The sequence below is a fragment of the Bubalus kerabau genome, chromosome 1 (genome assembly GCF_029407905.1).
Source record: "Bubalus kerabau isolate K-KA32 ecotype Philippines breed swamp buffalo chromosome 1, PCC_UOA_SB_1v2, whole genome shotgun sequence".
NCBI lineage: Eukaryota > Metazoa > Chordata > Mammalia > Artiodactyla > Bovidae > Bubalus > Bubalus kerabau.
In genome coordinates this window covers 152,074,406-152,102,403 of record NC_073624.1, presented here as the reverse complement: position 1 = coordinate 152,102,403, position 27,998 = coordinate 152,074,406, and the positions used below count along the sequence as shown (strand labels likewise).

The 27,998-nt window shown below is 40.3% G+C and overlaps 1 protein-coding gene across 3 annotated transcripts; it reads right to left on the bottom strand.

The window, feature by feature from the left end:
* Position 1: 1 nt before the first annotated feature.
* On the bottom strand, positions 2 to 27,777 carry OIT3 (oncoprotein induced transcript 3). 3 transcript variants are annotated; one of them, XM_055535509.1, is made up of 9 exons: positions 27,623 to 27,777; positions 22,901 to 23,275; positions 22,034 to 22,141; positions 17,054 to 17,176; positions 13,048 to 13,170; positions 11,415 to 11,575; positions 9,393 to 9,808; positions 3,192 to 3,291; positions 2 to 1,747 (listed from the first exon to the last, which is right to left on the bottom strand). In XM_055535509.1, the coding sequence occupies exons 1-9, from the start codon at positions 27,726 to 27,728 to the stop codon at positions 1,577 to 1,579; spliced, it is 1,683 nt and encodes a 560-aa protein (XP_055391484.1). In that variant the 5' UTR covers positions 27,729 to 27,777; the 3' UTR covers positions 2 to 1,576. The 3 variants fall into 3 exon arrangements, with proteins under 3 accessions (XP_055391484.1, XP_055391476.1, XP_055391466.1); XM_055535501.1 differs by lacking the exon at positions 27,623 to 27,777 and adding an exon at positions 25,742 to 26,227; XM_055535491.1 differs by lacking the exon at positions 27,623 to 27,777 and adding an exon at positions 24,370 to 24,704.
* Positions 27,778 to 27,998: the final 221 nt, after the last annotated feature.

Genomic DNA, 27,998 nt, shown 5'->3' with positions numbered 1-27,998 from the left:
GAGTTAAGAACAAGACAAGGTCAGAGACTTAACTTGATTAAAGCCTGTGGAGGTGCAGGTCAGACAGAGTGAGGTCTCTGGGGTTCCATTTTTTTCCTTCATTGAACTAGTCCTGTTGAAATTCCCAATTACTAAGCGATGTTAGTGTCATGTTAAGATCTGAGAAGCATTTGGTAAAAACCGCTACTGAAGACAGCTAGGAAAAGTCGGTGGAAACTGAAGGGAGCGAGAGACAGTCCTGATTGCAGATTAGAATCACTTGATGTGTATTAAAAACACTGGTTCTCAGCACTGATTGTAGATTAGAATCACCTGAGGAGTATTAAAACCTTAAAGAACGTCTGGGGGCTGGTGCCTACATATTGGTATTTTAGAAACACTCCCCAATGATTCTGATGCACTGTGAGGCCTGAGGACCACTGAAGTCAGGGACTGACAAAGGCCTGGGCCATATCAGGCTTAGCGCCTGTTTGGCTAAAGTTCCAGCTGTTCCTGTGCTAGGACAGCCGAGCTGAGTAGTTGTGGCAGGGCCTGTATGAGCCAGGAAGCCTAAACTAGTTACCTTCAGCCCTTTACAGAAAAAGTTTGCCAACCCCTGATTTAGATTGTTTTCTCCTTTTTCTTCCTTTTGTTAATGTTACTGGTTCCAATACAAATTGTTGGTTGCAGCCTTTTCTAAAAGGAAAAGTAGAAAAACTGCTTTCTGATCTTCTGTAAAGCCATAAAATGAATGGGCATATTTAGCAAGTGGATTTAACTGCAGATAACATTTATCTCTGTGGTTTAGGATATTTACTTCAATAAAACTTATTAAGTACCTACAAAATAGAGTATGGTGTAGCTTTATAGCTTTTTCTGTTGTCAGTCTGAGGGCACAGAATGCCAAATAACAGGGCATATGTTACCATATTTTAATTTTGTCTACTGTTCAGTCACTGAACCACTTAAATACATGTTAATGAATTTATTAACATTTATTAATTGAAAATAGTTTACTTAAGACAACATAAAAACCCCAGAGGAAAATATTATGCAGGAGAAAATCCAAATAGTTTATTTTTAGTACATACTTACAGTGATAGACTTCCAAATCCCCTATAACTATTCTGTATTTGAATGGAAATTTTAGGGTACAATTATTATTTACATATTTAAGGAGTCAGTGGGTATTTAAGCCATAATTTCAAGCCACTATTTCATTTTTTAAATTCCTAATTTGGAATAATATACCCAACTTCTGGTTTTAGTGGTGGTGCTACTGTGCCCTACTCTAGGTGTTTTATTGCAGGAAAGAAATGGGGGAGCATGGGGGTGAGCTGTTTTGGGGATGCATGGCACAGCTTTCCACTTTAGGAGGATGAAGCTCCATCTGGAACAGGCTGGTCAGCAGTGAGGTGACTTTTCCTGACCCAGTGGGCTGGAGTCAGAGTGAGTCGGTTCTGGGGGTTTGTCTAAACCCAAAGTGTAAGGTTTAAAGCAGCATGGTGTTCTAGAGTGTCAACTGATGTTCTCAGAAGACAAGGGGAGAATTCCAGAGAGACAGGCAGCTGCAGGAGGACGTGGGTGGTGGGCTGTCCTAGTCCTCCCAGTCGATGCTGATTGGCCCGCCTGTCAGCATCTGGCTCTGTGGACCACTGGCGTCCTCTTCTCCTGCCTCCCGACGCACACGCCGGTGGCAGCCCTGAGCGCAGCGAGAACGCTCCTCTAGCATCCCGCAGACCAGGACCCGGCAGTGCAGGAACACTTCCTGGAAAGATCACAATGATAAAGAACAAAAACAGTGAAGACAGCTGCCAGCTGGGGGGTGCCTACTAGAAGCCAGACAGTACCAAATACTTCATATGTTTTATCTCATTTCATCTAAACAACCGCCCTTTGAGACAGATGTCATCCCAATTTTACAGATAAGGAAATTAAGAAGGTTAAGGATCTTGTCCAGATTCACACATTTAGTAATGTGGCAAACATACTCAATCACATGGGTGATTTAAACCTGACATCCACAACTTCTGCCTCCGTGCCTGGACACAAGAGACCCTTGTGAGGACAACGTCTAATAACATTAACATCTTGATTCGTCACATCAAGGTCTGGGCATAACATGGGGTCCCACCCACTTCTGTGTAAAGTAACAAGTTCTTTCTCCAAGCTTCTTCCTATAAGTAACTTCCCAAATGCATGCTGCCGAGTTGAAGAGGAAGGTCAGGGTTAGCCATCATGGTTAGCAGTTATTTCCGAACAGTGATGAAGCTGGACAGCACATGAAACACTTAGATGTGATATGGAAAAAACTGTTGGCCTCAAACTTTCCTTTAAGTTGTTTCAACAATTCTACTAAAATAAAAAACCTTCCACCTTAACACAGTATATCAATATATGGCCTCTTATAACCTCTATTTACTTATATACATTAAAAAACTGTTTCATATTCAATTTGCATTTCAATTTTTTATGACAAGAGTTTTTTCATATCTCCTTTTTCTATATTTCATTGTACATTAACTGCTTAATATTGCATCAATTTATGCACTGGCTTAATGCCTCTCTCATAACAGTACTCTATAAGCACATTCAACAAACCATGTTTTTATTTTTGTTTCTGAGAAGCTGTCAGAATTGAAAATTTTAGACTGATAATTTTATGGTTATTACACATTGTCAGATTATTAATTAATTGTCAGGTTATTACACAACTTTCTAGAAGGTATATCAACTTATATTGCTACTATACACATCTCCCTATAGCCTTGAAAGTTAGGAGTTATAATTTTTTAAAATTTCATATGTATAAAATAGTCTTATAATTATTTGAATTGGCATGTAAAACAGTGAAATACTGTTTTCACTGAACATTTCACTATTTGTCTTTTTTGCAAATATTCTCTCCATATAGTTTGCCATGTGACCACTACACAGGCTTTTTCAATCACACCTGCTCACAAGGATTTTGTATTGTAATCACATCATATTTTCTTTGAACAAGCCTAGTTAATTTATTGGGAGGGGGCAGATGATTCTGACATTCACGGAGGTGTTAAGATTCTAGATGGCCAGTTTTATAGTACTTTTTATAAGGTCATGCAGATCCCAATGGTAGGCTTTAGAATGTGAACCAATTGGGACAGTAGGAAGGCTCGGGTTCATGGGGGGAGAGGGCAGGCAGCTCTGCAAGGTACAGGTGCTCGGCTCACCTTGTGGTCTTTGCCCACAAACTTGAAGACGGGGACCTGAAAGTGCTTTGCGAGATGATCCCGGGATGTGTACTGCTTCACTGAGTCATCTGAAACACAGCTGGAAGCAGGGCAGGACAGCACGTAAGACTTGATTTCTTTAACAGGGGTGGAAAAACAATCCAGTCCAACGGGTTTGGTCCAAGGAGAGGCAAACGGGGTGGAGGAGGTTGGGCTGCACTCAAGATTTTTGAGAATGAAGGAAAAATGAAATCCCTTCCCTGTGAAGGCATCTCAGACACAGCTCTGCTCATTAACGCTCTCTGTCCCATCTCTCATTCACTGTACCCACAAACTGTGCACCAGGACCTCCTGTTAAGTCAATATATATAAGTATTAGTAACAGCAACAACATTTATTATAAAGATATCTTTTGATATTGGGGTATCTTTTTAAGGCTTTAATGGCACCCCACTCCAGTAATTTTGCCTAGAAAATCCCATGGACGGAGGAGCCTGGTAGGCTGCAGTCCATGGGGTCCCTAAGAGTCGGACACAACTGAGTGACTTCACTTTCACTTTTCACTTTCATGCAATGGAGAAGGAAATGGCAACCCACTCCAGTGTTCTTGCCTGGAGAATCCCAGGGACGGGAAGCCTGGTGGGCTTCGGTCTATGGGGTCGCACAGAGTCGGACACGACTGAAGTGACGCAGCAGCAGGAATTCTGCATTCATGTACTTTATTACTGATTTGAGAAGGCTTTTGTTTAATGAAATTTCACTATATTTATCAGACACCTAACAGATACTCACCCCTGAAGGGGATCCAAAGGTGAGCAAACCCCAATTTGTACAACAAGGAGCTGCATAAAGATGTCAGTTTCTTAGATAATAACTAGACCTAATGGGGGAAAATAATTTACTTCCAACATGTTTTAATACCTCTTTTCACAGATTTAATGCCAAATTTTAATTTGATAGGCTTTGAGATTTTAATCTCAGGTCTACCACTTGAAGTGAAACTCCTAGGCTCACCTCAGGGTTAGCTGGGGGGAAAAGAGGGGTTCTTGATTCTCCACTTTGAGCCCAAGGATTAGAATAGATGAACCGTTTTTCCTAAAGGTTAGGGCTCATACATATATTGTGGAGGGAGGTGGGAGGGGGGTTCAGGATTGGGAACACGTGTACACCCATGGCGGATTCAGGTTGACGTATGGCAAATCCATTCTGAATTCAAAAGGAACTTTTACCTATTTTCCTTTTCGTGGATGTGGATGCTTCATAGTTTCTGTCTACCAGGCAGTAAAAAAGTGGGATCAGATATAAACACCTATAAAACTGGATACTTACTCCACATATTTACAGAACACTTTCTAGTTTATTGCTAATTGCTGTTTCAGGGCAGTCAAAAAATCCAATAAAATTATTTAAAAATAAGACACCTTGACTTGTATTACCACTGGTACCTTATTCCCCTAAACTGAAGAGGATCTAGAAATATAATGTGGTTTCTGTTATTTATTATATTTATGTACACATTGTCATTTTCCTGTGGTTAAATGAATCTATGCCATTTCTGATTATGTTCTCAAATACCTATTGCATATCTAATCTGTGTGACATACTCTGCTGGGTGCTGCAGAGGAGTTAGAGATGAACAGTATGGTCTGTGATGTCGGGGAACTTAAAAGTCCAGTAACTGCCTCAGCATTTTCAATTTATCTTTACCTAAAATACTATTTTAAAAAAATTGAAGTATAGGTGATTTACAATGTTAATTTCTGATGGACAGCAAAGTGATTTAGGTATACACATATATGTTTTTTTTCATATTCTTTTCCACTACAGGTTATTACAAGATATTTACTGTAATTCCCTGTGCTATAGTGTTTGTGTATGCTCAGTCGTGTCTGACTCTGCAACCCCATGGACTGTAGCCCACCAGGCTCCTCTGTCCCTGGAATTTTCCAGGCAAGAATACTAGGGTGGGTTGCCATTTCCTCCTCCAAGGGATCTTCCCAACCCAGGGATCAAACCCACATGTCCTGAGTCTGCTGCATTGGCAGGTGGATTCTTTACCACAAGTGCCCCCTGGGAGGCCCTATGCTATACAGTAGGCCCTTGTTGTTTGTTTTATATACAGTAGTGTGTATCTGTTCATCCCAAACTCCTGCTTTATCCCTTCCCCAAATCCCAACTTCCCCTTCAGTTTGTTTTCTATGTGAGTCTCTTTCTGTTTTGTAAATAAGTTCATTTGTGTCATATTTTAGATTCTACATATAAGTGATAGCATATGGTGTTTGTTTTTCTCTGTCTGACTTACTTCACTTAGTGTGATAATCTTTAGGTCCATCCATGTTGCTGCAAATGGCATTATTTCATTCTTTTCTGTGGCTGAATAGTAAAAAAAATACTATTTTTTAAAGAGGGAGAGTTGTTGTAGGGTAACACATTACAGAATAGAACCCAAGACAAACTCTGGCTCTTAATTTGGTGTTTGCTGGGATTAGACAATTCTAGTTCATCAACTCCAAGTTCATGTGCTAAAAGAAAGAAACAGCAAACAGTACGGGGAAGTTCAAATACCTGATTACCCAAAAGCTGTCCAATAGCAGGCTTTGGAATTCAATGTTTCTTTTTCTGGAGATAAACTTTCTAATTCTACTTTGCTTAGGCTTGCATTAAATTTTTTTGCATTCTCAGACCATATGCCAACTAAAACTAGAGGGAAGCAAATCAGATGTGTTAAATATCAGGGAAAACCAGCCTGATTTAAATTCAAGCTGAGGACAATGAATAATCAACCAATTTACAAATATAAGTAAACAGCATTATGTTTATTTTAGGACTCTGAACTAGCCCCAAATTAGTATTATGAAAACATTCATTCAATAATTCATTAGACAAATAGTTAATGAGCTTTACTGTATGTAGGCAAGGCATTGAGGACGATGAAGATTTCTAGTTCTGGTTAGAACAATCAGGGAAGGCTTCATGGAGGGAAAAAAAAAAATCCCAATGTGTCTCAAAGGACCAGTAAGAATCAGACAGGAAGAAAAAGGAAAGAAAATTTCAGGCAGTGGAAATGGCAGCTGCAGAATCAAGAGAGTGTAAGGAGCAACAGAAACTGTGAAATGCCCATAGTTCTCTTTGGCAGGAGCAGAAACCGGAGAAGGTAGAGGTCAGAGGGTGAGGCATAGCGAGCCAAACTGAGAGCTATGTTTTTTCTTGAGGGAGTATCTCAAATGCATCATTACTGCTCTTAGCTAATACTGTACTATCCAATATTGCACTAGAGATGAAACTATTTGCCCATGTATAGTGGAAACAAGTCCACATAGCTGTGTTTTCGAGTTCTGCTTATGCTCTTGAACAATTTTATTATCTTCCATAGCATTGTTTTTGTGTGTGCTAAAGGCTGGAAAATTAAATAGCACATCTTCTTAGAACTGTATAAAATATAAGCATAGAATCCTAACTGAGGGTCTGGGTTACATGTTTTCCCAGTAACTTTCCCAGTTAAGACTATATGTTTGCAAAAGTAAATGCAAGGGGCAGGAGAAAACTTGTGGTAAGAGAAATATTCACTGCCTTGATGTAGTGATAGCGTCACCAGTATGTAGACATCAGAACTTACCAAATCGTACACTTAATCTTTTGGCCACACTGGGTGGCTTAGTTCCCTGACCAGGAATCGAACCCAGCTCCCTGAAGTGGAAGCATAGAGTCCTAACTACTGGACCTTAAGGGAATTCCCCAAGCTGTATACTTTGAATAGCATATTTATTGTATACAAACAGCACTGCAATAAACCTGTAACAAATTTAAAAGTAATCACCCCCTACAAAGTAAATCCATCCCCAAATCTACTTAGCACTAATTATGTGACTGAAAAAGAAAAGAAATAAAAATTGATGCTTCTATGTTTCATTTTAAAACACTGTGGGGATCACTTTAAGACAGCAAGAAACCCAAAGGCCTGCCGTCTCCTATGAGACCTGCCTCTAGCCATCCAAAGCAGCTCAGATGCCTTTTCCAGATTGTGAAAACAAGCTAAGGAGGCTACAGGAATCCGAAGCTAGAGGTACTCCTGCTAGTAAACAGCTAAATTTACCAACCAAAGAAGTCAAGAGCCATCAGTATGTTTTCAACAGGAATCTGACTATATATATAATTTGTTTTTCTTTTGACTGGATACCCAGGGCTCTGTGGAGATGAGACTTGAGAGCTGGGATGTAGGAGGCTGTGTTTGGAAGCTTTCATCTGTCCAGGTGAAAGATAATGAGGGCTGGAAATAAGGCAGTGAGAGTGGAGAACTGGGTTGGGATATTGCTACTTTTAGAAAGGCTTTGCAGTTGATCCTAATGTGTATCAAAAGTTTAAAATCACTGTGCAGGAAATGGATAGCCGCAGGGAAAGGTCGCCTGTGGTGAGAGATCCAGGGGGTTAAAAGCAAAGGAGAAATTTCAGAGTCTATCAGGGTAATTAGCAAAGGGCATGAACCAGGGCACATCTGTGGTGCTCTGCACTAGGCCATTTCCCTTTTCTTAAGCGGCAGGTCCTGACCTGCTAGAGATATGTCCCATCTGACATTGAGGATGAGGAAGGAACTGATGAGATACAGCTATGAATTTGGGATGTGAGTGTAATTTTCCTGGGAATGTAAGCAGTAGATGTGGTAACTGTTTGGCTTTTAATGATACATGGACACATGCAAACTTCAACAAATACGGAACTCTCCTTTGTATAAAACAAGCAAACAGAAACAAAGTTCATTTGATCGCTCCTCTCCTAAAACCAACCAATTATTTCATCTCTCTCCTTCACGACCAAACTTCTTAAAAGAGGGGTCTGCATTTGCTGCTTCCACATCCTTATCCTCTTGCATTTCTCATTCCCCATCTGCCACCCTTATGCGAAGAGCCTGCTCATTGGAAAAGACCCTGATGCTGGGAAAGATTGAGGGCAAGAGAAGGGGGCGACAGAGGATGAGATGGTTGGATGGCATCATTGACTCAATGGACATGAGTTTGAGCAAACAGGGAAGCCTGGAGTGCTGCAGTTCATGGGGTCGCAAAGAATCAGACACAGCTTAAAGACTGAACAACAACCATGCCACCCATGCTCTACAATCTCTCTGACCAGGTTAATCAATCCTATGTACGTATATTAAGTTGCTTCAGTTGTGTCCAACTGTGTGACCCAATGGACTGTAGCCTGCCAGGTTCCATGGGATTCTCCAGGCAAGAATACTGGAGTGTGTTGCCATGCCCTTTTCTAGGGGATCTTCCTGACCCAGGAATTGAACCCGAGCCTCCTATGCTGCTGGAGAAGGAAATGGCAAGGGACCAGGGATCCAATCTATGTTCCCTGCATTGGCAGGCAGACTCTTTACCATTGAGCCACCAGGGAAGCCCAGGCGTTTACATTAGAATATTATTTGGAATTATCATATTCAGTATTTTTATAGCAAATCTGCTTTTCAACCTACATCCTTTCATCTTGGTTAAGGACATCTAGTCAGTCATAACAAGTTAGACCCCTTGGAGTCATTCTGGACTCTGCTCTTCCTCACCGGTTTTTACCACGAAAATGTGCACAAGTGGTTTCTGAACTAATTAAGAGCAGGCAAGAGTGCTGCTTGGTTTTATGAAATGATTGAAGTTGCTATTGTGTCCAGAGATCAAATGTGAAAGTGTTAGTCCCTCAGTCTGTCCAACTCTTTTCAATCCCATGGACTGTAGGCTACCAGATTCCTCTGTCCGTGGAATTCTCCAGGCAAGAACACTGGAGAGGGTTGCCATTTCCTTCTCCAGGGGATCTTCCTGACCCAGGAATTGAACCCGAGCCTCCTATGCTGCTGGAGAAGGAAATGGCAACCCACTGCAGTGTTCTTGCCTGGAGAATCCCAGGGACAGGGGAGCCTGGTGGGCTGCCGTCTATGGGGTCGCACAGAGTCAGACACGACTTCACTTTCACTTTTCACTTTCCTGCATTGGAGAAGGCAATGGCAACCCACTCCAGTGTTCTTGCCTGGAGAATCCCAGGGACGGGGGAGCCTGGTGGGCTGCCATCTATGGGGTTGCACAGAGTCGGACATGACTGAAGTGACTTAGCAGCTTAGCAGCTCCTATGCTGCAGGCAGATTCTTTACCATCTGAGCCACCAGGGAAGACCCGGATGAGAACTAAGGCTAATCCATCATTCAAGAAGCCTACTTACCCATCCTGGATGAGGTAGTACTTCATGATCTCGTCGATCTTGGATGTGGGGGTGGCAAAGCAGCTCTCCACCAGGCTTTCTAAGCCATTCACGTGCACCAAGGGCTCAATACCAAAGTAGAGGGAATCTCGCAGCTTGAGAGTAGGCAGGGCTTCCCGGTAAGGCTCTTCGAACTCATGGTCCTTGAAGATCTCCAGAGTGAATGGGAAGATTCCTTGACTGCGGCTCATGATTTCCAGCGGGGTGTTGCGAAGGTTGGGAACATAGCCTTCGGAAATGGTGTACAGGCGTGGAAACTCACAGGTCACAGGAATCAGCAGTTTGCTGGTTCGAATGATGATGTCGCCACTGCTCCCTGGGGTCTGCTTGGGTAGACCTGTCACCAGGTTGCTAGCCACGATCTTGTCGTTTACCACCTGAGCCAGGCCAGAGCCAGGAGATGAAAGAGTCTCTGTTTATTTCTACAGAGCACCCTACCTGCTGCCCACCATAACATTCTCCAAATTTCTCTTTATGTCAAAACACATGAGAGATTCAGTTGCTAAAACCTGAAATTAAAAAAAAAAATTGCTTCTCCTCTTTACTAACATGTTTTGACTGTTAAGAGTTTTATATACCACTTCATGGTCAACCCACACATTCCTTTGGAGTTATTAATCATAAAAACCTGAGCTATGCAGAATCAGCAAATTCAAAGCTCTGCTAGTTTAGAAAAGAACAGCCTCTGTATATTATATTTTTTCTGGAATCCTAGACTTGGTGATTGTGCAGCAGCATGACCTTGGGCTGAGCTCACCTGCATGTGGGCTTCAGCTGTCACATTTACTGAGATGATTTTCAGTTCTTCATCTCTAGCCTTGTCTGCTCTCCTGTGTTCCAAGAACCCCTGGCTCATTGCAGGGCATTTCTATTTGATTATCCACAGATATGACAAAACACAATTTGCCTAAAGTGGGTCCTTCTCAAATATCTCCCCAACATCTCATCCCAAGTCTAATTAGCTCTCTGATTTTTCTCTGTTTCCATAAATAAATACTTGTTTATTTGATTGCAAGGGCCTCTACACCAATCTCCTGGGTCTAGGTCCTCTTTTTTCTATTCATTTTGTCCACTTCTGATTTCATCATAACAGTGCCCGATTCATCCCATTCCTATGGGGAAAAGCCAAACATCTCACCCCAGCACACAAAGCAGATCTTTGAAAGCACAGTCTCCCTCCACCCAGTTTTCCAGTTTCCTTTCCATTATTCATTCCTTGCCAGTCAGGTTATGTAGCCCATTCGCTCAGCATAAGCCTCAAGAATTCGCATCGCTGAGACTTGATCACTTGTTTCTCATCTGAAATGCCCTTTCTCCACCTCTCTGCCTGTATAAACCAGGCATATGCTTCCACCCCAAATCAAGTCTCACTTGTCCTGACTACTCCAGGGTTTGTCCCTTTCTGGCCTCCTATACCACCGTCAACTGTATCCCTGACTCATATTTTATGTGTGTTGTCTTTTAGGAACCATGTATGTTCCTAAGTCAGGAATCTTATTTTGCATATATTTCACATATCCCTCAGCCTCCCCAGCACAGGGCTGTGCACAGATTCTTGGAAGGAAGAACAAATCTTTTACCTCTACCTGGTTCAATCCTTGGATTCACTTGTTATCTCATGAATTAATCATTTTTTCTTCAAGTAAAATAATTGGTCAGAGGAGACACAGTAGGCTCCCCGTACTGGGGCTGACGCACTCAGGAAAGTGTCTGTGCATGTTGGAGAGATGGTATTCAATAGTATTTGAGAACTGAAAGAGCAGAATTCTTTTTAACTTGCTGTCTTCCCAGTGTCAGGACCACAGCACAGCACAGATGCTCAATAACACGTTTGTTAAATGAACAGCATATGAATTTTTGAGCGCCAGTCTTTTATGCGGAAATATGTCATCTATGACACAAGCCACAACGCACACCTTCATCAACCAATTCCCAAATAACTAGATTTGGTCATTCCCCAAGAGTTCTCCAGGAAGAACCTACATCAACCACTGTGCCACACGTCTTGAGGGAGAAGAGGATGTTCACATGGGTGCCATTGGACACGCCTCGGCAGGAGGTGTTGGTCAGGAAGAGCTCCAGACCGCCAACCAGGTCCCTGGGGATGCTCACTTCAATGGTGTTCGACTTGCAGAATACAGGAACTGTGGGGACAGGGGATGCTGTTAGAACCAGGAAAGCGGAACTGGGAGAAGGGGACGGAGACTACTAGGAGAAACAACTTCTCCCTCTTGCACTTTGAGCTTTTTTGTGGTCAAATAATGCTCATCAAATACTGTATTATTTCCCAAATGAAGAAATAGTGTTCTGAAGTTTCCATTTAACAAACATTTGAAAGAGTGTCTAGCATAACTCCATGTATCAAAACACTTAAAAATGAACTTTTAGCAGAAACACAATTTATTGGCAATACAGGAAAAATACTGCTTTGATATGGGCTTAAATTACATAATGTTACTGCTTTGACTTCACCATTAATTATTGCCCCATAAAACAGTGGTAATAAAAACAGCATTAGTGCACTTGGGGAAGAGCTCCAAATCATCCTTGCATGGCTCAGTAAACCATAAACTGTGACTATAAATCCCACTTTAATTTAATATAAAAAGATTGCTTTTCTTAAGCATTCTCGTCTCAAGACTGTACAAATGTCCTAAAATAAGTACTTCTGAGTACTGTCAGACAAAACACGAGGGCAATATCAGTGTATGAGGGCACATAATAGCAATGACTTAGTATTAAGAAATCACAGATAGGTGCTTATTAAATATTTGCTGGATGAATAAATTAATATTCTGGACATAAATAACTAGGTTTCCAGAAAAACAACGATCTGTTAGAAAAGAGGAACTCCATCTAAATTAAGTATTGAATATTAGTTATTCAACTAATAATAGAAATCAGGGTAAATGAAATCAAAAGTAAGAAGCAAAGGAAACCATATGTTCCAGCAATCCATTTCTGAGTATAGATCCCAAAGAACTGAAAACAGGATCTCAAGGAGATATTTGCATACACATATTCATAGCAGCATTATCAACAATAGCCAGGAGGAGGAAGCAATCCAAGTGTCCATCAATGGATGAATGGATAAATAAAATGTGGTGTACACACGCAGTGGAATAGCTTTACAAAGGAAAGAAATCCTGTCATACGCTACATGCGTGAAACTTGTGGACAATTTACTAAGTGAAATTAAGTCAATCACAAAATGACAACTTGTAGGAATCCATGTATATCACACACCTAAAATAGCTGGCTTCCTGGAAACTGAAAGTAGGATGGTGGTTGCCAGGGGCTGCAGGGAGGAAGGAGGGAGGGGTAGCTGTTTTTAACGGGTACAGAGTTTTAGATGTGCAAGATGAAAAAGTTCTGAAGATTTGCTGCACAAAAATGTGAATATACTTAACACTACTGAACTATGCACTTAACACTGGTTTAGATGGTAAATTTTATGTTACATTTTTTTAACTGCAATTTTTGAATGATTCCAGAGTGAACACACACTGCTGAAAGAGCTGGTATTGTAAAAGATGAGAATCTTGACACACTTGGGTGAGGAAGACAGGGAAATTTGGGGCAGAAGAAGTCAGAGCAGAGGCTAAGCATGTAGTACCTTGGCAAGTGTGGTTATCCTCAGACAGCACCAAGCCCCGGGGACATTCACACCGATAGCCTCTCTCAGATGTAACGCAAGAATGGCTGCAGCCACCATTGTTATTGTGGCATCCTTCAATGTCTGCAATAAAAACCGAAAGAAAAAGGAAGGATCTTGTAGCCCTCTTCCCCAAGAATTCTGGTTCTTGGACTCATGGTTTGCATCAGGCATTATACTTGACTTACCATAGTATCACTGGGGCCCAGCTCAGTCACTGAGACATGCCGGAATGTCCACAAAGAAGTTTTGATTAAATGTTAGAGCTACAAAGAGCCATCTTACAACACAAACACAGCTCTCACCATTTAAGCTGGTCATTTTGTAGAATGCCCTTCAACCCGGATTTGTCTGTTTTTCTCACGATTAAAGTATAATTTGGGGAGGAAGACGGAAAGTCATTTCTTAATTGCTGTAACATTTAGTCCACCCAATTTTGAAATGTTTATTACTGATATAAAAGGAACTGACAAAATATAAATTCAAGCAGAGCAGCTAAATGGATCAGAGTTACTCAGAGTTATTGCCAATGGTTGGATCACCAGCCCCTCTCCTCGAATCTCTAGGAATAACAGCACTGTAGATATTTTTCTTGGGTTGACAGCACATTATAAAAATGAGACCTGGACAGCACACAGAGATTCCACTCTACTGAGCTCTCTCATTCTTCTCTTATGAAGCAGCTTTTTAAAGTTTTCTTTTTAAAAGTTTTGCATTTTCAAAAAGCATACTCAATCAAATGGGCAAAAAAGGAAAAATATTCAGTTGAAAAATGAAGAAACTACCACATAATGTCATAGTTAGCAGAGGAAAAATAATGACCTTTGTGGGTTCTGGATGCTATCTTCTAGATCATGGATCATCAAACTCTGGCTGCTATATGCTGTTGTATATAAAGTTTTACTAGCACACTCAGTCATGCTCATTTATTTCCCTCTTATCTATGGGGTGCCTTCTCACTACGAGGGTAGACTTGAGTAGTTTCAACAAATTCCATATTAAATATCCACTGTTCAGTCTATGCAGAAAAAGTTTGCTGCTCCCTGTTTTAGGGGTAAGGTAATATTTAAAAGTCCCTGGTGGCTCAGACAGTAAAGCGTCTATCAATGCGAGAGACCTGGGTTCAATCCCTGGGTCGGGAAGATTCCCTGGAGAAGGAAATAGCAACCCACTCCAGTACTCTTGCCTAGAAAATCCCATGGACGGAGGAGCCTGGTGCAGGCAACTGCCCATGGGGTCGCAAAGAGTCGGACACGATTTCCAAGGGAAACCTATTTAAAAGGGAATGCCTTCAGGAATCCTCTGGTGGTCTAGTGGTTAGGACTCTGAGCTCTCAATCTCAACAGTCCAGGTTTGATCCCTGGTCAGAACTAAGATCCTTCATGGCATGGTCAAAAAAAAAAAAAGTGGGGGAGAATGCTTTCAGTTCATTTAAGATGTTCAGGGAAAGATATTAGCCAATTTCCAGTTATAGCTATAAGTCTCAGTTCAATAATGATAAAAATATTAGTTCTTTGGAACATCAGTTAATTAAGTTGGAATGAATCAATTTTTGTGAAATAGGGAGAGAGAATAAATTTGCAGTGAATTAATCTTCACAAAATTTAAGAGAAATTAGCTTATGACCTATTTATAAATCTGTAGTTAAAAAAGATAAAAGTATTCTTACAGGTTTTTTAAATAGCTGCAAATGATATATAATGATATAGAAGAAAGCATAAAATATGCTATAAAATGTTAAAATCAACATTAATAGGAAATTTTTTTCTTAAAAGTGATGTTCCTTAAGTCATTTAATTTTCCTGGGTGTCAGTTTCAATAAATGTAAAATGAAAGTGTTAGATTAAATGTTCATTAAGAATATTTCCAGATCTAAGACTGCAACGCACAAAATAAGCTGAAATTCTTACTTGGATTGAAGAATTTTAAGTCTCTTACAAGGATACACCAAAATGTTTAGACTGGATATATCTAGCAAATGGGATTCTGGGTCCATATCTTTCTTTTACTTCTCTGTATTTTCTTCTATGAACATAACTCTTTCATAATAAAACAAACAATAAAAATTACTTAAAAATTAAAAAGAGCCTTTTATTTTAAAAAAGAAAATATGCTAATCTAACAGACTAGCTAAAGAAACAAATATGTTTGGACTATCAATAAAATATAAGGATTTCCATAAAAACAAAAAACCCAAAAACTCCAAAAAGGGCTTCAAATATGAATCTTAATCCTAAAGTGTAATTCATAGTCAAACTTTATCTTCTGCTAAAATACTTTTCAGTTATGATTATTAGGTTTTAAAATTATATTAGGATTAACTGTAATATTTCCAATAAAATACTCATGGATAATTACAAATGTTCCTTATGGAACATTTCATTAATATACAAATATGCAAAGATGGCTGTATAACATAAGATTTAAGGAGGATTCAGGATATTACCCTTATCCAATAAAGCTTAAAGTACATTTAGCCTTTTTATAAGAGACAGCAGTTTGATATCCTGGTTAATGGACCCTGAGTTAATGCAAACTTTGTGACATGAAATAAATTGTGACCACTAGCCATAATTTTTCCTTTTCGGGTAGAAGTTTATTATTTTGAATATAGATAGAATAAAGTGAACTCACAAGCAGTGTTATAATGTATTATGCCACACATTCAGTTACCCTCTGGGACATATCATTTGTCCTCTGTAAATAATGATAAGCAGCAGCAGCATTTATCTCTTCCTATAATCTGCAGAGTTTTTTTTCTTTCTTTGGTCTCTCAATTCTCAATGTCATAAGATTCAGATTTATTAAAATAGAAATTATGAAATTTCAGCTCAGATAATTTGCAAGGGCAAATGTGCCTGAGAGAAAGGATACTGTCAAAGCTTCATGTCATAATAGTAGACAATTTCCATTTCAGTTATTCAACATACATTTCAAATTATTTTTTATTACTTAATTATACAAAATGTATACAGAATCTCTGGACTTCCCTGGTGACTCTGTTGGTAAAGAATCTGCCTGAAATGCAGCAAACCCCTGCAATGCAGGAGACCCAGGTTCCATCCCTGGGTTGGGAAAATCCCCTGGAGGAGGAAATAACAACCTGCTCCAGTGCTCCTGCCTGGGAAATCCCATGGACAGAGGAACCTGGTGGGCTACAGTCCATGTCCAACTCTACAGTCCAAGAGTCATACATGACTTAGTGACTAAAACTGCCACCATACAGCATTTCTACTATCAAATCAGGTAAGTTTACTTATCTCCAGACATGTGTTAATCTCTAATAAATGCAAAGCATATAAGTAAAATAAATGACTTCATAAAAACCAGTTTCCCAAACTTCCAAGATGGTAAGACTCAGGTAGGAAACTTGGTAAAAACACAAACTGTAAGGCCCCTCCCACCTCACTGAACCGGAGTCTCCAGGAGAGAGACCTGGGAAGGGCCGGCTTTAAAAGCAGGCAGGTGATTCTCAGCAAGGAAGTCTGAGAAACTGCTATAAACCATTTGTTCTGCCACCTGCCTCCATTATCTTGCTACTTCAGATGTGCTCCCTGGGTCTGCAGCATAGCCAGAACCTAAAAGTTATTTAAAAATGCAGGATCTTCACCTGACCCCAGACCTACTGAATCAGAACCTGCATTTTAACAAGATGTCAGGTGATTTGTGGGTGTATTAAAGTTTGAGAAACATGGAATACCCAGTTTTTATATCCCAAACTAAAAATGCAGCTCTCTGTCTCTTGCAACATGCAACAGCTCCCTTCTGCCAAAGCTTGGAGATAAAATCAGCACTGCATTCTGTCTGCAACAAGCATCCTGCAGTGATACTCAGTGCTGATGAGTGGTTTCTTTACACAGCCGAATTGTTACTCTCTTCTAACCCTGGACAGTTTCATAAATGTCCAAAAAATCAGCCAGTGGATTAGTGGGGGCTCTTGATGTGAATCCCTTCTTGCCCATCTCACCTTCACATGTCTTGCCATCACTTCTTAGCACACGGCCAACCCCACACTCACAGCGATAGGAATTTTTGAGGTTTACACATATCTCACTGCAGCCACCATTGTTTTGCTCACATTCATTTTCATCTGTAGAAGAGAAACCACACCATTTACACAGTGCTGAGCCATGCAGTCTTTTCCCAAGCCGCTTAGCAGAATCACTACATCTTTTCAGATCCTGTTCACAGACTTTCCACAAACCATCTCCAATATAATATTAACCTGGTCTCCTCAACCAAATTATTTGTCCCTCTGCCCTCTGCTGGAGTGAAAGGCAGCTGGTTGTTTGCCAGTTCCTTCCTCAGGGCAAAACTGTTGGGGAAATGAAATTCCCTTTGTTACCTGGTTTCACTTATTTGCTTGTATGGGCGAGTCCCATTTTCTCCAATTCCTGAAACTTACAAATCAAACTGTGTTTTAAATGCATTAAATAAATTTACATTGCGAAAGGATAGGTCTGATGAAATTTTTTGTGAAGCAGTCTTCCTTAATATATATATAGATATATTTTATTCAAGTATAGTTGACATACAACGTTTCAGGTGCACAACAAGGTGATTTAGTCATACATATACGCATATATTAGTTTTGAGATTATTTTCCATTAGGGGTTATTACAAGATATAGACTACAGTTCCCTGTGCTATACAGTAAAACTTTGTTGATTGTTGCATATCTATTTTTTTAAAAAATAAAAATCTAGCAGTCCATTCATACTAAATCAAACAAGTGGAATCAAAATGTTATGAACTGTTTAGCTATGCAAAATTCATGTTTTCTAAAATATATGTATTATGCATACTATTAGTGAGGCAGTCTTCTGTTGGGTTGGCCAAAAATTTTGTTCAGTTTTAAGTAAAAAAATCATTTTTCATTTTCATGAAGAACTCTATTGACTCTATTTACTAACCAAACTCTATTTACTAACTGAACTAACTTTTTGACCAACCCAACGTTATAAACAACTGCCTTTAAAATCTGTTTTAACTATTGGAAGGGCCTTCCCTGGTGGTCCAGTGGTTAAGACTTTGCAGGCAGTGAGGATTCAATCTCTGGTCGGGGAACTAAGATCTTATGTGCCTCGTGGCCATAAAAACAAAATATAAAACAGAAGCAATATTGTAACAGGGCTTCCCTGGTGACTTAGATGGTAAAGAATCTGCCTGCAATGCAGGAGACCTGGGGTCAATCCCTGGGTTGGGAAGAGCCCCTGGAGAAGGGAATGGCAACCCACTCCAATATTCTTCCCTGGAGAATTCCATGGACGGAGGAACCTGGCAAACTACAGTTGATGGGGTTGCAAAGAGTCAGACACGACTGGGCAACTAACACAATGTTGTAACAAATTCAGTAAAGACTTCAAAATACTAAAAACCACCTTTAAAAAAATAAACATTGGAATATTCCCATATTGTACTTAAGTAATGATTGTTATCCTTTTTAAGAATCTGATAAAGGATAATGATTCTTGTTATAAAAAATGTACAGTTGGCAACAAATGTCAATCCACTTCCTCCTACAAACAAAAAATGGGGAGCTTGAAGAGCTAAATTTGTCATGGGTTGGATATAAGCTATAAACTAGGGACTGGGATTTAAATACCCACTAAATGACAGAAGGCACGGCCGTGGGTCCCTGAAAGAAGATGAGCAGGAACTGAAACCTGCTCAAGCCCGGGACCTTGGAAAAGGCATCCCTGTAGTGAAAGGGGCAGAAGAAGGGCTCTGCTCTGAGGCTCGGGTAAGCAGTAAGGAGCTCTCTGCCTGAGGTTCTGAGAGAGAAAAAAGCCTTCATAAAAGCCAAGTCTGGCTCTGCCATGGTTGAAGTACGAAGTCACAATTCCCACATCTCGTGGGGATCTTGAAGCTGAGAAACTGATGTAAACTTTGACCTGGATTGGTGAAACTTCTGTGACAAAAGCATCTGAAACACTGCTGTGTAGTAAAAAAAAAAAACAAACACACACACACACACAAAAAACAACTTCTTCAAACCAGGTGATAAGAGTGGAGTGCCACAGAAAAAATTACAATAGAAGATGGTTTACCATAAAACACTACACAGGTGGAGATGATCTGCTATGAGAAACCTGATAAGGTAACAACTGGTAATCTCTGAACTATAGAGAACAGAATAACCCAAGAAAATACATAATACAAGGATTTAAAAAATTACTAAACAGATACGAGGCCAGTAACCAAATAAAAGAATGTGTAGGAAGACAAAGCAGAATTGAAACCAAACACACAGAACCTGTAGAAATGAAAAATACAGTTGAGAAGATTAGGCCCTACTGCCTGGACAGTGGATGAATAGGGGTGCTGGCAGCCTTCCTGGGTATGGCCACACTGGTGCTTGGGTCCAGTCTCTGTCCAAAGCCTGGACTGCTTACCTTGAGACTGATTCTTTTTATCAGAGAGAGAAATACACTTCTACTTATTTAAGCCATTGTTATTTGGGAGTTAATTGTCCGTTACAGCCTAACTCAGATACTCAAGGCCCCAGCAATTCCAATTTTATAGGTATAAAATGAAAAAAGTGTGGAGAAAATCTCACAGAAGAGTTAAGGTTCTTAAAACTATGTTAATTTTTAAGAACACACAAAACACTGCTATATAGTTACTTATATATGTTGTTGTTATTTATTACATAAATAATAAAAGCATAAAAACAGGGACCAGAAGGACATACCCTTACTTCAAAATACTAATTCCCCTGGAGGGTGAGGAGAAGTAAAAGAGATGACATGAGCTGGCTTTATCTGTGTCTGTAAAATTTTATTTAAAAAAAAAAGAAGAAAAATTTAGCTATAAATCTGGGTACATGAGGGTCTGTTATATTATTTTCTTTACTCTTCTCTCTGCCTCCCCCAAATACATAATTTATAATAAATAATTAAAATTGTTGTATATTTTTTTAAAAACTAAAGTAACATTGACACATACGCATAAACACAAAGCTTTGCCTCTAATTTCAGGGAATTCATGATCTCCCTGAAACCAGTAGACAGACCCCAGGTAGAAACTGGCAGCTTCTCCCTGTATCCTGATAGGCAGAAACATCCAAGGTAAGTTGCTAAGCAAGAGATATGTATGGTGTGAATAACAGGTGACCTTTGATTTAAACAACAGCAGTAATTAAATGTGTATATTTTTATTTTTATATCTGCCTGAATAAATCCTGGAAGCATACATAAGTAAATAATATAGTTTACTTGGGGTGGAGTTGGAGGAGGGGGAAATGGAACAAATGGAGGACAGAGAGCTAGACGTTTCACTGTATACCTGTCATGCTGTTTAATTTGGGAGCTATTTAAATACATTACCTATTCAAAATTTATATTAAAATAAAGGCAGAGAAATGAATGAAAAACCCCTGCCTTAAAAGGAAGCCAAATATTTTCCAACAGATGTGTGTGTGTGTGTGTGTGCCTGTGCAGTGTGAGAGGTTGGGGGGGATTGTAGGAACCATCATCTCCCACACCCCAAATCTGTTTGCAATAAATCACATAGTCAAAATCGACCATGCAAGAGCGGTAACAACTGTTATGGGAGGGCCTAACCATGCTCCATAGAACAGTCGGAGGGGGTGGGGGGAAGCTGAGAAACAAAAGCTTTTCTAAAATAAGAACCCTTTGATGGCCCTTTCATCCTGATCCCTATCCCACTCTGATCTTGTTACTGCTTTTCTGGAGGAGGCAGGTGTGGGGCAGTGCTTCCCTTTCTCTCTAGACTTGTTTTAAATCTCTTTTGAGTCTGAATACAAAAAGCTTCATAACATTAAACAGAAAAGAGATGACCTCAGTCCTGGGTTTTTCAACTCTATTTTCTCCCAACTGTGGACAACAAAACATATATACAATTAGAAACATGTAAAATATCATGTATGAAACGAGTTGCCAGTCCAGGTTCGATGCACGATACTGGATGCTTGGGGCTGGTGCACTGGGACGACCCAGAGGGATGGAATGGGGAGGGAGGAGGGAGGAGGGCTCAGGATGGGGAACACATGTATACCTGTGGCGGATTCATTTTGATATTTGGCAAATCTAATACAGTTATGTAAAGTTTAAAAATAAAATAAAATTTAAAAAAAAAATGTAAAATAAATAAATAAATAAATAAATAAATTAATTAATTAAAAAAAAAAAAACAAAAAACAAAAAACATATATACAATTAGACAACTCTGCATTTCCAACGAATAACCTGACTCCCCTTACTTGCCACTCAGACAAACCAAAATTATATCACTGAAGCTAGGAGTATACCTGTAGGTAATTCTAGACCAAAGCTATCCAATAGAAATACAAAGCAAGCCACACATATAAAATTTCCTATTAGCCACATTAAAAATTTTGTTAAAAGGCATTGGTAAAATTAATTTTAATAACATATTTCATTTACTCTAGCATTTCCAAAATGTTCCATTGTAATATATAATCAGTATTAAAATCCTTGAGATATGTTCTTTTAAGTAGTCTTCAAAATCCAGTGTATATTTCACACTTACAGCATGTCTCAATTTGGATGATAAATTTTCATCAGAAATATGTGATTTGTACTTCAGAGTCATGAAATTTACAGTTCACTCAAGTTGTTCCACATATTTTTAGTTTTCCAATGACAATGAAGTATTAGCTTTTAAATTAAAATTATGTAAAATTACAGTTCAGTTTTCCAGTCACAGAAGCCATATTTCAAGAGCTTCATAGTCACATATGGCTAGTGGCTACTAGATTGGACAGCATAATCCTAGGCTGTCCCAGTACATGATATAAATTTGACTTGAGGCTTTAGTTATGAACTAAAAAGGCAAACCCCATTCCGAGCGTTCAGAGACGCAAAGTGGAAAGATGGTGGTGCTGCGAGGCAAGAAGAGTTTTTGATTTGATTTGTCCTTTTGCCCCTAATAGCCTGTTTCTACTGCAAGATGAGTTTCTTACCAAAGCATGTCTGTCTGTCGGGGCCGAGCACAGTTCCTGGAGCACATGTGCACTCACTGGTACCCAGGCAGCTGCCATGGCAGTCGTCATCACAGATGTCATAAAAATCTATGGAAGGATAAAGATGACCTTTCATGAGGGGTGAGGGTCAGAGGACACTCTCATCCATGAGAAAGCCTCATGAGTTCAATCATGGGGTATGAATTCCTAATCAACATCAAGAGAATTCTCACTGTTCTGGGTTTATATAAGCCACTGGCAAGAGGTCCTGTCCAGGGGCATGGGCATGTTCTGTCATTGAGATCCGTGAGTCCTAACTTCAGATCCACAGACCCCTGGGTGACCCTGGTGTTTTCTGCAAAACCTCACCAGACATGAGCTATAGATTAAATAGTATTATGTTCTACTCTTCTATGCAGTCTATTTTTAAAATGTATACAGATTTTGATGGGATTAATAACATGAAAATTCATTTGAAAGTATTACTGATCTCAAGTAGCTTCTTCCCATTATACATCATTTCTAAAAAATATCAATGGATACTAAGCACAATGCTACCATATGGATGTCTGAAATATGTCTAAAGAAGGGGTCTTCCGTGCTCAGAAAGGTTGGAAATCCACACTAAATTACATAAAAGACAACACTGATCAAAGTCATAGCTCCCTTCCCTTTCTATTCTTAGGAATTTTTCAGAAATCTTAAGAGCAGACCCCAGAAATCATGAGCTAGAGATATCTGTGCTCCTAAATCAATGTTCTTCAGGTCTGAGATACTACCACCACAGAATTTCCTATGGCATGCTTCTCTTTGATGCCATTTCTGTGGCCTTTGAGGGGAGGGGAAAGAGCCCAGGGAAGTACTCACGACCACAGTAGACATGAAAGCAGACGCTGGGCTTGCTCAGACGATACACATAGTAGCCTCCAGGGCAGGACTTGACCTCCACAGTGGTGTTCCACAGGCAGCAGTTGCCGCTGAAGCTCGCGCAGGCCTGGCGTTGCACAATGCCATCACCTTCCAGAGGGTGGCTGCCATTGAGCCAGACAGGTGCATGGGTTCCGCAGTGGTTTTCCGGTATGCAGAAGGTGGGCATAGCATCCCCTGCCATGCCTGTGAAGCGGTACCACTCCCCGTCCACACTGTTGTCACATAGAGGGGAACCTCGAGACTCATCGAATTGGTGCTCAGTATTCCTCCATGGCTCGTTCAGACTGATGTAAGCAGAACAAGGGTCTAGGGCTGGGAATGAAAAGGACACCTCAGAGGCACCTTGATGATTTGGATCACAGTGGCAATAGCCTGCGGAGAAGGCAATGGCACCCCACTCCAGCACTTTGGCCTAGAAAATCCCATGGATGGGGGAGTCTGATAGGCTGCAGTCCATGGGGTCGCTAGAGTCGGACACGACTGAGCGACTTCACTTTCACTTTTCACTTTTCATGCATTGGAGGAGGAAATGGCAACCCACTCCAGTATTCTTGCCTGGAGAATCCCAGGGACGGGAAGCCTGGTGGGCTGCCGTCTATAGGTCGCACAGAGTCGGACACAACTGAAGCGACTTAGCAGCAGTAGCAGCAGCAGCAGCAATAGCTTGAGTTTACTTTCTTGATCTTAGATTTCAAGAAAGAAGTAATCTAAAGTCCCTAAAAGCAGTTGTTTAAGATTCTTCAAGTTGATGTAAACATATTTCATAAATGCCTTTTACATTTGAAAAGTTATTTCAAATCTACTTAAGGCTCTGTGTTTGCATTGGACTAAACCTTTTATCCACAGTATTCCTCTGATAGGATTGTTGTTCAGACCAAAGGAAGTTATAGTCTTACTGAACACTGCACTGGTCAGAGTGGATTTTGACTACTGTGTTCATACCTGGAGGCTATACTTTATGAAAGTAATGGACAAACCTGATGTTCAGAGGATGGTGACCAGATTTAGAAGGGAGCCTAACAATTATTTACTGGGGAAGAAGCTGAGAACTATCATTTGGAGAGAAAAAACAAAACAAAACCCTGCATATTATGTATTACTTTTCAAAAAATATGGAAAAGGCTTGTGAAAGAGGAATTAGGTATTCTGTTACAATGACAAAACAAATTGTTATGGGGAAGTGCATTTCAGTTCACCTATCCAGTAATGGTGGTTTGATTGCTAAGTCGTGTCCGACTCTTGTGACCCCGTGGACTGTAGACTGCAAGGCTCCTCTGTCCATGGGATTCTCCAGGCAAGAATACATGGAGTAGATTTCCATGCCCTTCTGCAGGGGATCTTCCCAACCCAGGGATTGAACAGGCGTTTCTCATTATGTTTTCTGCATTGGCAGGTGGGTTCTTTACCATGAGTGCCACCTGGGAAGCCCAGTATTGGAGAAGCTGTATCACAGTGTGGTAAGCTCTTCATCTTTGGATATTCTGAAAAAGACTGGATGGTCCAACTAGATGGTCGTTTATAAGCACGATTATGGGTGGAATTTTGTACTAGTAGGTAGTTTGGCTTGATAATAAATATGTAAACTTATTCCACTGAGAAGTAAAAGGCCTCTGGCACATGCTTTGAAATATACAGTATAGTGGCAAGGGCAGTCTCCATGTGAATGTGGGTACATGTTCCACCAGCTTATTGAAAATATCATGAACTTCGTGTCTTCACAATTAGCCATGGCATCACTGTCTAGAATACAGCAACATTTCAAGCATGCATTTTTAAGGCATAAATAACATAGACAAGTATCTTATCAAAACCATTTTAATGACTGAAGACAGCAATATCTCCAGTATTCTCACTGCTTCTCTCAATTTCAGGAAAATGCTGAATTAACATAGGCAAATTTTGCTTATAAAGAATCTTACAATAAAATCAAGATATTCTAGAAAGGAGACCTAGCCAGAGGATACTATCCTTCTTAATGCATGTGAAGCTGATTTAATTGACATTGTAGGCAGGGAATTCATATTAAGGCTAGTAAACTTTGTGGACAAGAAATTCAGCTTTAGTAAATACTGCACAATAATTAAATGTGATGGGCCTTGTTGATAAGTTGTCAAGAAAATATGTTGAATTTTCCCAGTCTACATTTCCAATTCAAGTTCACTCTCAAAACTTCAGTCACATGTAGAGGAGGGCGTAGCCTAGTGCCCCGCTGAGAATATAACAAGGACAAGAAATAAGTAGAACATTGCATATTCTAAAAAAAAACTTTTGCAGAGTTACACATGGGAGGCACAACCCTCCTTAAAATGTCCCTGAAGTACCCCAGCTGTAGACCATGGTTTGATGTCTCTCGAGGGGAAGAAATGTCCACATACGGACTCTCTACCCTCTGAAAAGGGAGACGTTCCCTCATCTGCTCTCCCAGCTGTGGTTTTCTCTTATGAAGAAAGGTTTCCAGGGCAATTTCACAGGTGATTATATATTCATAGAAATATTTGGTTCATCTCCTTGGCTCTAATTTTACAAGAAATGGTTAGGCACTCAACTTGTAATGGCTTTTACAGAAATTCCTAAACCTCCCTCAGTAACTATTTCATGATTTATAAAGTTTTTCCTTAAATATAACTATCATTTCTTGTGCTATTTGTTAAAAGTTTATTTCTTCTCTTGTAGGGATATATGGCACAAATAGAAATTTACTATCTTCTGTAAAATAAACATATATTAAAAGTTACTCATGCAATATTTTCTAACATTAAATAAACCCATTCCACTCACCCCCCTTTTAAGGGAGTACTTCAATCCTTTAATAATATGGCCACTGGTGTTAATTCCTGCTTTCAGACTCTCAGTGTGGAGGCCAGAATTCGGTATTGTACATGCTGCGTCCTGAACTGCTGATATATGTACACACACCCATATATACACTCCTCAAATGAAAACAGCCGGGTGGATTGCTCTCGAAGTTCAAGCCAGGGGGCCTGGCTGGCAGAGAGCCGGGCAGCCTTTGCCGGGATTCTCGCCCATCAGCCCCCTGGCCAGCTGCCCCTCCCGTATCCCCTGAGCCGGGAAGCGGCGCGGATGTCCGTGCGACCCGGGGCCATCACCTCTCAGCGGCCCAAAGCAGACAGCAAAGGTCAGCATCGCGCGCTGTTATCCCCGAGGACCAGGAGTCCTCGACGGTCCTGGTCCGCACCCCCGGCCCCGCCCCTCGGAGGGTCGCCCGATTCTTCGCCCTCTCTTAGGCCGGAAACCCACCTTCTCTTCTTTCCCTCTCCCCCTTCACTTCCTTCCCTCCCACCTCCCCCCTTCTCTGGCCCTTCTTTAACTTTTTTCTCACTTCTCTCCTCTCAGGCAACCTCACCCCCACCTCAAAAAGTCCCCAGCCTCTAAAGTTTTCCCATTTTATGGCTTGGAGTCAAACGTCCTAGAAGTGCTGGGGGCGGGGTAATTAAAATAAAAAAGATCTAAGAAGGGAGAACGGGTCTGATGGAAGGGTACAGGAGGTAATGGGCAGTTAAGCCAGGGAAGAGAGTGGGGAGAAAGCAGAGAGGAAGGTGAGGGAAGGACGACTTTGGCTCAAGCGACTCTTGGTTACTTACTGGCAGCAGATACTGGGTGATTAAACTTGGCTCAGACCTATCTTTAGGACTATTTTTTAGACTAGTTTTAGATGCAGAGAATAGTTGAGAAGCCTGTATAACGAGTTCACATCTTCTGGCACCCAGCATCCCCTCATGAGATAATCATACACTAGTATGGTTATCTTTGCCACAATTAATGAACCACTGTTGATACCTTAACTCAAGTCCACAATTTCGATTTCTTTAGTTTTTGCCTATACCCTTCTCGGTCCCAGGATCCCATCCTGGATACCACATGACATTTAATTTTCCATGTCTCCTTACTGTCTCAAGCCTAGTTTTAATGTTTATTCTTAAAACTACTAGAGCAAGGCCTTAGTTACCCCAAAGAAATAGGGGCAGTTAAACACTGAGCTTCCCCAAAATGCCAAGGAGTATGGTTCTCTTCATCTCAGCCTCTTCTCACTCTGTCTTCTAGTTAGAACTTACATTCTAATGGGAAAAGGAGAGAGAAAATTGTTACTAACTGTAATGAAAACTTTGCTTTGTTGGCCTGTTTTGTACCAAAGCTGAGTGGGGAGAGAGTTTAAGTTTCACTCAGTCAGTGCAAAAGTCATATTTTAAGATGTCAAACCTAAGAAGTCTGATTTATCCAGATCTGTGCCTTTATGGGCACAGTTAGTCCCCTGTATTTGTTAAAGGAAAAACTCTATCCTCCACTCTGAAAATCTTTTTTTTTTTTTTTTTTTTGCTCTTAAAGTTAGGACTATAAAAGTGCCTAGAAAATAAAGACGTTAAAATTCCTTTTACACATACTCCAAGAAATATTTAGCTCGTGGAAAGTTGTTTGGATTTGGCAGATCCATGGAAATTTTGGATGCCAGGTGAGAGGCTAAATGGAACATGAAATGAAATTCTCTGAAAACATATCTCCATAGGTTATCAATGACTTTTCTTATACTATTCTAGAACCAGTATTTAAGATACTGGAATCTTGCTCTTAACAACCTGTACATAACAGCAAATTCCTCCAACAAAAAACAATATTGTGCCAAGTACTTGACACAAGACTTACCCCTTGGTGCCACTGATGTTACTATGATGAAGAGACAAGCGAAGAGCAGGAACCGAGGCATCCTTCTGGACCAGCCACCAGAGACGGACTGGAAAATCCTCTTCATTTCAGTTTTCCTTTGTCTACTTCTTTCTCAAGCACTTAAAAAAAAGGCCTCTAGGCTCTTATGAAAAAGACTTTTTAGCACTGGTTGGGGCTTTATCAGAGGAAGAGGATGAGTGGGATAAGGTGTCCATTGCTCTGGCCTTGACCCCAGATAGAGGCACTGTTTTACATTGTCAAGAGTTATTTTATTGATATTTTTCTTTAGGGGGAAAAAAAAAAACCCTCACAATCCCTCATCCTCCTATTGTTTTGTTTTTTTTTCAAGACTTCC